Consider the following 11868-nt stretch of genomic DNA (forward strand, 5'->3'; position numbering starts at 1 on the left):
TATGTTCACCCCTTTTTTTCAAATTTTGATGCTTTGCTTTTTGATCCAAAACTAATGTACAGAAGATGGGAAACTGGATTGGGGTCCAGATTTTGTCAGGGAGGCAGTTGGGAATTTGCAAAGCTTGCCCTGTTCAGTTACATACCACTTGATGCTGTATCAGTATTAACAATTGTAGATTGTTCTACCTAATTTGTTGTATGTACATCATAACTGCAGTAAATTGAAGAAATCTAATTCCATTCCTCTTTCTGTTACCTGAACTCTTCTGGTCATAACTAGAATTCTTGTATCTGGAGCCTGGTTGGTAAATTTGGTAATAATTCATGACCGAGTGAATTCCTGAAAGATTTCCTGTGTCAGTGACATAAATGTTGGATTATTCATGAACTTTTAACCCTAAAAATGTCAAGGAAAAAGATTCTCTGAGCTTGAGCCGCTGGGGTAGGGTATGTTAGCACCTTTGTTTCTATCTTTCTCCTCTTTACATGAAATGACCTTGCTGTCTTTCATTGTGCGATACCGTTTTGTATCACTTCATTGGTGTGCTCCTCTATGCCACTTGCTTAGAGACCCTCTCCCAAATGTTAAAAATGAATTTTATGTTTCACATATTTAACAGTTCAGAGGAATTGACGAGTGGCAATACCTTAAGAATTGTTCTGGATAGGTGGTAACCTAAACCTAATTGTCAATATAGAAAAGGGATTTGCCCTTGCACATGCTTAACTTTGCTCCTGTGCGGAAGTTATGGAAGGGGCAATGCTACAACGGTATTGAGGATTTTCTTGGGTGAAGCTTATTTTCTATTTGTTCTCCTAGTTAAATGACTCTGAACAGATAAAAGCTTCATGGATCTCTTGTCTCTCTCTCTCTCTCAATCTCACATCGGAGGTCGTTACAAAACAGAAGAGACTTCACTTGCAGACCTAGATCTGATCAGCGTTAAAGAAACGTTGCAGACCTGGATGTAAATTTTATGTTTCATATGATACTCAAAGGCTTATGGGCATTTAGTATATCAGGAGTTCAAAGATTTTTCATATTTTAATTTGGTTTTACTACATGTTTTAAAACTGAGGAACAAGCAGCCAAGAAGCTGAAAGCCTGAAAAGTGTAGCTAAATATGCTAAATGACACTAACCCTCCCTTTAATCTTTTTGATGATGCTGGATATAACACCCCTCAGGAAGCTCTTTTAAGGTATCATTGTCATTAACTCTTGCCTTCTATTGTATGAAATCAAAACTACTCTTTCATAGTCGAATTCAAAGGTCAGATGTCGTGGTTTAAGAAATTCTTTCATCATCGTGGGCATGGGTGAAGGGAAACTCGGTCCTTCTATTTCATGAAGGGTGCCCTAATTTTTCAATGGAAAATACTTGAGATGGATTTTCACAACCAAAAATGCTTAGGAAAAAGTAAATAATAAGGCTCTGTTTGTTTTGATGTAAAACGTTGAAAAATTTTCAAATGTTTGTTTGCAGGAGGTATCAAATGATGTAAGATTTCATGCTTGATGTCGTCACACAGCACTCCCATTGCCCCATGCACGAGCAGGATTCACGCTCCAGAGAGCTCTTTGCCCATATACATAATTCATAGTTGGGGAGAGGAGACTGTGAGGTTAGTTTCTCTTTGGGATCCGGCTTCTCTCCTACGATCTGCCCCACCTCCCTCCTTCCTACCAGACACAAGCAGGGGCAAGGTCCACCCCTCTTTGTGTCTGATAGGAGGGAGGGAGGGAGGTGGGGGATTTGGATTCTCTACAGTTGGGCAGGTAGCAGCCATTGTGCTGCCTACACAGACAGGAGCGTGGACCCCACCCAAGCAGGGTGTTCAGGCAATGGGTAGGACGGTCATTTCACCCGACTGGATGTGGAAAGCACAATGGCAAATCCGCTGCCCGGCCATAGAGGAGCCAAATTCGGGAGGTGGGCCAGTTGTAGGAGAGGAGCCAGACAAATGAGCCAAGGAGAGAGAAGCAGGGAATAAAAACTCAGAATCGAGATCTGGATCAATGAGGAATAGAATCGGCCCAAAGTTGGCCTAACCCTAGATTTTGGAAGGGAATCCGATCGACCCAATCCCAATTTTTAAAGCCACGAGAAATGGAATTAGGGAAGAGAAAAATCACACAGTGAGACATGTATTATTTTATTGGACACCAAATCCAAATCTAAATCATATTCTATTTTCAAATAGCAAAATAAATACTGCAAAAAACTCAAAATGTTCTTTCAAATCTCCAGAACTTGGACACAATAACCCACTCATACCGAATGACCCAACTCCAATTCAAGTAACCTCCAAAAGACTCCAAAGCCAAAAGTTAATGACTCAATTCCAATCCCTGCAAGACTTCAAATGAAAAAATAAAATCCCTGCAATACCTTCTGGGAGCATACAAAGAGGTGATTTTGGGTGGAAGAGAAGGAGCCTCGTTTGAAATCACATTGAAATGAACCACCTCTGCTCTCACTCATGAATTCTGGCTTAGTCCAGTCACCTTAGGACACAGGGTTTATGATAGATATAAATTTCTTTCCCCAAATTTTATTAGAGAGATGAGATGATCATCAAACCAGTTCAGTTGTTGTGAGTAGTAGTAGCAGTAGTAGTAGATGAAGAAGAAGATAAGTACATGGATTCGACTCGGCCATCGTTGCCACCCAAGACCATGTACTTATCCTTGCGTGTAAAAGCCGTACACTGAAAGCCCAGGATTCCCCCAAGCAGCTTCTGAACGTGGTTAGCCACTTCAATGGCGGACTTGCCTCCACCCTTGCAAGTCATCTCCTGGGGAAGCTTGTCCAGGAACTTGACCTCATAGACAGGCATTGGGTTCATGAAGAAGAAATAAGCGTCCCAGAACTTCATCCCCCGGACCGTCGTCCCGTAGAACATGCTCTGTTCCGTCTTCATCGCCACCGGCACTATCCGATCACTTAGCTCTGCGAACAGCGCGCTGAACCTGAGCAGGAACGGCTCCCTACACGTCGTCCCCTCAGGGCAGACCACCAGGTCTCCTTTCTCCAGCAGCGCCGAGATGCGTGCGGCGTCTGTAGCCCTGTCGCGTGTCAGGGCCACCGTGGGAATCGGAGACTGGAGGCGCTGGATGCGACCCACACTGTAGGTGACGCACGAGACCTTGCGTCCCAGTGCGATGGCAATGATGATGGGGTCCAACCCCATGCGGTGGTTGCAAACGAACAGTGACCCTTTAGAGCCCCGGCCGGGCGGCGGGGGTGGTGTGCCTTTGATCACCAGCTTAATGCCCAAGAGGGCATAGGTGTACTTCACTATGCGCTCTGGGAGTGGGAGGTTGATGTATACTCGGAGCAGGGAGAGAAAAAATCCCACCGGTAACCAGAGGAAAGTGACGAGTGCGTTGCCTGGGGTGGGTCGCTGGACCAAACGCCCGTCGTGGAAGACGATGGGGCTCTTCAGTCGTCCCTGTGGAACAGGTTTCGCTGATGGGTCATGGTGGACCATGTATCCCTCCTGTCAATCAATGTTTCACCATTAAATTGATAAACCCAGAAGACCAAAAATAATGATTTCTCCTTTACGGATCAAAATTTAGGTTTGTTAGGTGAATGACATTATTACAATTACTACTTCTACGTTTTAATTGGTCATGGAGGGACCAGAATTCATAATTGTCCCTTCTCTGTTTCATTTTCCAGTCTCTCCAGGGTGGAAGTAGCAGAAACTAGAAAACGAAACAGAATGGACACATTTTGCGCCATTAAAATTGAATTAAATCCTAACGTACGAACCTTGCAGAGGGACATGAAAGGATGGTCAGACTCACGATCTCCCAACCCAAGATGAGGCAAATCATCGTCGGCAAACTCCCTCAAGAGAGCCAATTTCTTCAGCTCTCCGACCAACACTCCAGGCTTCTTCACGAATCCAGTAGCTCTACCAGTCTTGGGGTTCACCTCGATCTCTGTTCCAAGCACCTTATCTCCTCCCAGGAAATCCTTCACGAACGGCTCCACCATCACAGTCGGGTTGGCCGTGACCACCACCTTCCTCCTACACTTACTAAACACGTTCCAGCTCTCCGATCTCACGTCTCCTGCGTAGAATCTCGGCAACACTGCCCTTGAAGCGAGTTCGATGTCACGAAACTTCAAACCAGAGAAGGAGATGAAGATGAGAAGCTGGATCCCCATGGACTCAGACACTAGCTTGTAAACGATGAGGATGAGAGGAGAGACGAGTAGGAGAACGATTCCCCTGAGAAAGCTGCCGGCTTCTATGGCCACCAGCATGAAGTATGGGAAGGAGCTCCTGGACACCAACAAAGTTCCGTCCAGGTCTGCCGCAACCGTTTGTTCCTCTCGCCCCGACACATCACAGTGCAAGATCGATGGAAACCTTCTTCGAGGCCCAGGAGACATGTTTCAAAGCTTTGAAGTCTCTGTTCTGCTTCAGAGAACTGTGAACTATGAACTAGGAAAGGGAAGAGAGGGGAGTCTCTGTGTCAGTGATGGACATGGAGGGAGCGAGGGAGCGAGGGAGAGAGAGTGAAGGGGTTTGAGGGTTTTTTAGATGAGAAGCTGAACTGCCGGGGTTGTCCATTAAATGGGGCTTGCAGTACGACAACGACATTCATTGACTTTAATGAGTCGAGCTGGTGAAATACAGGGTTAAGGGCCCGGTCTGATCTGCCCCGACCGTTCAATTACCATTTATCCATGGTTCGAGGAACCGGGATCGAATCGACATGATTTCGAGTCCAACCGATTTGTACTAGATTTCTAGGGTTCAATCAATTCCAGCTGAGTTGGTATGAGATGAGGCCGATCTTGTTGCTGATTCTGCTTACTTTAACCTCTAAGGTGGAACCAACCATGGGAGACGGACGGGCTTACATTATGATGATTAAACTGAAATGTTTATTTAATAAGAAAGATGAGGGTAAACTAAACAAAATTTACATTCATGAAGTTAGTGTGGGAGGAATACGAACACTGCTACGCCAATGGCAGTGCAGAGAATGATATCAATCACATCAAACCATACATGTGTTAGAATAGAAGTGAGAATGTCCGTGTAAGCCCACATCTCATTATGTTAGAGGGTGCATGTTGGAAATTGTTTTTTTTTCGATATTTATATATGAAATTTTTTTTGTTGCAAATAAGGTCGATGAAAATAAAAATTCGTAATCTTATTTTTTGGCCTTTAAGGTTATAAGATATATTTTATCTTTACAATAAATAATTTTTAGGAATAAAATAAGATCAGAGTTTCGTAGTTCACACTTTAGTGATGGCAAGTTGCCCTCTTTAGGAGATGTCTATTTATTTGTCCAGCGTAGGGGTGTCAATGGGTCGGGATTCGCAGGTCTCATCTCTGGTTGTAGAGCTCAGATTGAGACGGAGGTGACACTTTCAGCTTTGGACTTGTTGAGCGCCTGTGGAAACTACCTCCGTTGTGGGATTCCGCCATGGCTGCCTCGCCTCTCTCTCTGGCCGGGGAGTTTATCGGATCGCCAGGAGCGGTAACTATTGGGGAACAAAAAAAATAATAATAGGGTAGGGTTTGCTGCAATCGCAAGCAAGCAGAGAATATTTTGATGAATTAGGAAAAGATGAGAAAGAGGTGTGAGTGTGTGAGATAGAGAGCCTCTGCAACCCTATGCTTCTCATCAGGTGTTAGTTGATGAGAATCGTGGGATCCCAATAAATGGGTATAACTTATATAGGGTCGGGTCGGGGCCGGGCCGGGCTAGGCCCACCACCTTGAGCCCGACCCGACCCGACCCGCCAGGGTCAGCCAAAATCTCAACCACGACCCGCCCTTCGGGCTGGCGGATCGAGTCGGGTCGGGTCGGGCCGGGCTCGGGCGGGTTCGGGCGGGTTCGGGCCAGCCAGGTATTATTGACACCCCTAGTCCAGCGGCCAAATATTAATCCCCTATTAATTCATGTCTTTTTTGGTTAATTTAAGTTGTTCCCCAACTATATCAAAACCAAAATTGTTTATTTGAAATTCTAATTATGAATAGAAATCAGGAGTACTTTCATAGGAATAGTTAAGTTGGACGATTTTGCTAATTAAGTTGAGTTTGGTAAACCAGCTAAGTAGTAACGTGTTGTATTAGATGAACTAAGTAGTAGTAACGTGTAGTAATGAGATGGTTATGAGATGGTTATGTATGGTTGGGTAGGTGAAGTAGTTGAACCTTTTTTCACTTGGTCCTTAATAACTTTAACCTTTTTTTCGGTTAACACTTTTACTTGTCGAGTAGGGCTTCCTCTCTGGGCCCGTGGCCCACCACATATTTATAGAATATAGATGAGAATTGAAGATGGGATTAGGGGCCCACCGGGAAGCATGTCACATGGAGATACATGTCAAAGTCTAAAAAAATGGGAACCGTTCTTTGCATGGGACCGCTAGAGGGATTAAAATCCTCTGTATTGTGGGTATTTTGCGGTGCATTGTAGTGCGGACCTGAGAGCTCGACATGTGTGGAAGAAACTTTAACAATGTGTGCTCAATGTAGGACAAATTTTTTTTTTTAATTTCTTCTCAAGCTCAGCTCAGCATTGTTAGATGTTGCAACTTTCACGTGTCGAGCTCTCAAGCCTACATTACAGTGCACAACAAGATTAAGGCACTATAGAGGGTTTTTTTTTTTTTTCAAGAGCGCAGAGGCCACACACCCGGGGCAGCCAGTGAGACCACGCTGACTGGCACATTGGGACGGAAATTCTGTCATTCATGGGGCTGGGCGGTTATTTCCCCCCCAATGTGTTTGGGTGTGGCCCCTGTGTCTTACACGGGGAACTTTTCTCCAAAAGAAATTATAATTGTACACTCCAAGTCTCCAACAACGAATATCAAAGGACCCAAACTTGATATGGATCGGTATCGTATCAGTATCGACGTTGATACCGATTACTAACTCCATGGGTGGGGTTTGAGCTTAACATTCACGAGTCCCATGGGTTTTAATATCGATATCGGATCCATATTGATACCAATTCCAATATCGATAATTGAATTGTATAGAGGACTTTGTCTTCAAATTCAATTAAAATTTCTTTTTGGACAATCTTGCTTTTAATAAGAATCATTCCATCGATACAGGATCGATCGGATCTAGACAAATATCGATATGGATTGATCGTATAGATGATCCAACACTGAAATTTGAAACCATATATGGTCCATAGCACGGTTTGAAGAATTGGAATCAGATCATGTGAATATGAATCAAAATTGGCTACACTATATCTCAATTCTATTAGATTTTTTGAACCACTTTTGGTTTGATGGTAAATCATGTTTGATCTTTATTTTTTTTACTGTTTTTTCCATCTTTTAAATAAAATAACATAAAATCAATCATATTTATCTCGCACATAATGTGGGGTCATAAATTGTGTGTGTGACAGTCTCCCATAAACAAAATGTAGGGTCAGTATAAGAGCTTAAATATGGGGGAAAGAACACCATCCTGTCATGCAACGCATGCCATCCTTGCGCCCGGATACTAGGGTGTGTGTAATGACCGTTGCACCTTCTTGGAAAAATAGAAATGATCAAGGGTACGGTAGTCATTTGTGCACTCCTGTGTCAGACGAGTGTCAACATAGATCCTAACCCTCATTGAGTTGGGATCCTAGGAATGAGACCCACTCGAGGTGGATGCCATCTGTGCGACTCACTCAATGTATGAGAATGGAATCTCACCTGTCCCTCATCATATGAGAGGATGTGAGAAGAAATCCCTATACTTTATGAGATATTAGGATGTATTCCCTATTTGTACACGGTAGACTCTTCCATCAACTCCATCAAATAAAAGGGATAAAGGTTTTTATTTCATTTTGAATTAACATTTATGTCAATATAACTACATTTAATGCAAATCGAATAGAGACGACTTTACCAATCACCAAGCAAGAAAACTTCAACAATTAGGGGGCAGATGCAACGGCAACCAACTCAATCTCCATCCATTAATGCTACTTTCTAACCCTTCTATTTATCACCCAATCCCCCCTCCCCTCCTTCGCAAAAACAAAGCAAAACTACCATTTTTAATTCTTTTATTCATCTGGTTTGGTTTGGTTTGGTTTGGTTACCCAACTATCCAAGCTGAATTTAAGAATTTTTACTTTAAAAATTATGTTTTTGATAATAAAAGCAGACCAATTTTTTTTATTAAAAAAATCATGTCTTTTTTAAATTCTTAAAAAGATCGGATATCTATTTGAATTTTCACAATTCATAGTTAAAATTAGAAAACAAAACAAATAAGGACCCCATTTCTCTTAACCCACGGTTAAGAGATAATTTTTTTATCTACGAGATCTGACCCTCCATTGAACTACGGAAAGATATGTCCACCTTCAACGATAAAGTGACAATTAATAACAACATTCAGCCTTCTTAGAATCCAACCATAACATCAAATCACAATCAGAGAAAAGAACATAATTCCAACAAAGAAAAAAAAAAAAAAAATTCTAAATCCTTTAAACTTGCCTTATTAATGCTCAAGCTCCCTTAATAAGCATGGTTTTAGTGCATGGTATAGAATTGGGTATTTGTCACCTGCAAAACCGATAATATATTAATACGGAATTGACATGGACCGACTGTATTAGACAAATTTGCCCTTGATTTTCCTTAAAGAAGACTTTATTTTACTATTTTAATTTATCCCTTGTCCGTACTATTTCACTGATATGGTATTGACACAGCATCGAGATCAATGACTAGCGATACTGACACGTATCTCCTGATACGAGCGATACATACCAATACCTCAAAGGCTCAAACCATGCTACCAAGAGCTACTTTTTCTGATTATCCCCATATTAGCAAACTTCCATCTCTCATCCTCCCTAGTATTATAGAATACCTAGATGTTCCCTCTATTGAACAGGGCAACAGTGTGAACGGCCGCTAATTTGGTTGGTTGGAGGCTTGCCAATTGAAGTGCTTGCCCCCCAGAGGTCATAGGTTCGACTCTAAAGGTCACATTTGTGCCATATTAAGGCACTAATTTTCTTCCCCTCCCTCCCCCTTGTAGTTGTAGATCTGTTGGTTTGTCTTAGCCTTACCTCCCCCTCTTAGTTGTAGTTGGCCATGACCCCTTTATTAGGAATTTAGGATAGTCCAAAATAGAAAAACAAAGAAAAAGGGGGCAACGGTCTTTTGTTATCTCATTTGGTTAGGTCAAGTTATTACTATGGTTTAATTTATGGAAGTAGATAATCCTAGATTCCTAGTACACAATTAGGAGTAGCTTTATTTTGATGAAAATGGAAAGACTCCAAAATTCTTGACAACTAAAAGGAAACTTTTTGGTAGACCAACTAAAAGGAAACTTGAAACATCAAATGGGAAGAAGACTCCAAAATACTAGACAATTAAAAGGAAATTTGAAATAGTACTAAGGCATTTATTTAGTAGGGCAAGAGAACGTTCACTAGTCGTGTAGCCCCTAGTGTGTATAAACAATCGTAATAACCTTATAATAAGTTATGCATTTATGAAAAATCTGAATTTATTCTACAGTTAGCCTAATACTGAATTATATACATCAATATTATTTCCTGAACTCCATTTTTCCCCATCCCTGAAAGGTACCAAAATGAATCATACCCAAAAACAAAAAAATGAAGAAGAAGGTACCAAAATGAACTTGAGAAACCAAGCAGGAAGCTTGAAAGTAGGGCTGCAACAAGGTCAGGTTGGGCCGGGCCTTTTAAAACCCCGACCCAACCCTGAGTATCACTGGGAATCATCCTATTCTTGATCTACTATGAGGTTCTATTTAGATAAAATTCTGTTTTCAGTTTCTTTTCCTATTTTGATTAGTTTGTGTCTTACTTAAGGGTGGACTAGGAATCTATAAGTGTAATTGATTTTCTCTCATTATGTCAATTCCTATTTCTCTAATATGTGATCGAAAGCTGTTATGGCGCCTACGCGAACCAAGGCGATCGAGGGGCTTAAAAGCAAAGCGACACTAACAAGGCGTCGCTTAGGCGACCAAGGCGAGAGCAAGGCGTTTGGACGCCTAGTCGTTGCCTAGGCGACGCTTTGACAACTATGGTCGCCTTGACAACTATGGTGATCTTTGAATTAAGAGTAGGATTCTTGGATTATAATTGCCATGAAAGTCTTTAATATCCCCGCATCTCATTGTATTCCTGATCGCTTTTGTTGGAAATCGTTTTTTAGAATAAGAGATTTCTTATTAAGATTCTTGTGTGAGGATACATGTTACTGTTACTTTCTTGCTGTATTTTGTTTTTGTCTCTACGTATTTGAAATCTTTATACAAAAATGCATGTTATTGTGATTCCCTTACTATATATCTGCTCCATTTACCTGAATATTTTTGCTCTATTTACTGTATATCTTTTAAAAAATTTTTTTATGGTTTTGTTTTAGTTCCGTATGAAGCATTAACCAATGTACTTCGAAGAGAACTAGCTCGATTGGAGGGCCTCATCCTAGGCTTGCAAAACTTGCCTGATTTTAGATATTTTATTCACCGATTGTGAGTAAATTTTTTTTATAAATTTTTTTTATATTTATTTGAAAGTTTATATTATTTTCCAAATGTTACAGGCTTCCCAACAACCCCAATGGGCGGAACATCCATGAGGCTCTCATATTCTGGGGCCCCAAAGAAAGAGAAGCCTATTTTATTTTTATCTGGGACAATTGTGGAATCTTATTTCCTAAGGCAGATGTTTGACGTGCAATCAATACATTCCTTAAAGGGGGAAACTTCGCTAATATGCTTGGAAACAATCTCCCTGATTGGAGATCTTATTTGGTTTTGCAGTACCATCTTTACACAACTATATACAATTGTATGTTTTCTTTCTATGCTCTTTTATCTTTCCATAATACTCGTATCTTTCTATACACGAATCACACACACACACACAGATCTACAGGCCAATGTAATGTGTTTTTTTCGTATGACAGATCCATCGACCCACCAAGGCATCATAAAGGGTGTTAATCCATATTCGTGTCACCCAAATGATCTCCTACGTTATTCTCGCAATTTACTTTCCCACAATTCTATTCATGTAAGTAATATTTAATTTTTATTTTAATTATTATTATTTAACATTTATCAGTAATCATTTCTATTTTTTTTTCTTTTGCAGTTTCGAAGGATTGACAATGAATTTTTTTCCTCTTTTTATGGACTTGTTTAGTATATTTTTTGATCAATTTAGTCCCTTGCGGTAAGGTGACCTTTAGGGTACTTGAAGGGTACTTGTTGTCTTGCTCTTTTATAACTTATTTAGTTCTGTTTGTGACTTAGTTTTGTTTGTGTGCAACTTAAACTGATTTTTTGCCCTTGGTCACAATACTGATAACCTGTTTTTTAATGAGGTTAATTTTGTAATGTTAATTCCCTCCCTTCCCTCTCGTTCCCCAACTCTAATTCTAGCGTGGGTTCCTCATTGGCTCTCCAACTTGCCCTCCTCTGCTTTCCATCCGCATCTCCCTCCTCTTGCAGCTCCTAGCCCAACCTCCTCCTGTATCTTCCTGCCCCCATCCTTGCAATGAATACCCATCCCCAACCCTGCCCTATCTCTGCCCGCATGGATTATGGATGCTGACCTAGAGCTAAGTCACAGAAATTCTTGAGCTTCAAAGAACATACTCTGTGCCGGGATGAAATGCAAAACTCATGGGGTCGGGTTGGGGTGGAACCTCAACCTAACCCTGAATCCTCCTACCTTGGCCCAGGCCCGTCCTGACTCTGAGTCGGGTCTGAAAAACTCAACCCTGATCGTCATCTTGTTGGGCTTATCATAGTCCAAGTCCCACCTGATTGGCCCTGATTGGGCCGTGC

At 41.4% G+C, this 11868-nt stretch overlaps 1 protein-coding gene across 1 annotated transcript; it reads right to left on the minus strand.

Moving 5' to 3' along the window:
* Positions 1 to 2578: 2578 nt before the first annotated feature.
* On the minus strand, positions 2579 to 4460 carry LOC122647333 (probable glycerol-3-phosphate acyltransferase 8). The gene is made up of 2 exons (XM_043840761.1): positions 3783 to 4460; positions 2579 to 3504 (listed from the first exon to the last, which is right to left on the minus strand). Exons 1-2 carry the CDS (start codon positions 4410 to 4412, stop codon positions 2590 to 2592), a joined length of 1545 nt encoding a protein of 514 aa, XP_043696696.1. The 5' UTR covers positions 4413 to 4460; the 3' UTR covers positions 2579 to 2589.
* Positions 4461 to 11868: the final 7408 nt, after the last annotated feature.

The sequence above is a fragment of the Telopea speciosissima genome, unplaced genomic scaffold, assembly GCF_018873765.1.
Source record: "Telopea speciosissima isolate NSW1024214 ecotype Mountain lineage unplaced genomic scaffold, Tspe_v1 Tspe_v1.0025, whole genome shotgun sequence".
NCBI lineage: Eukaryota > Viridiplantae > Streptophyta > Magnoliopsida > Proteales > Proteaceae > Telopea > Telopea speciosissima.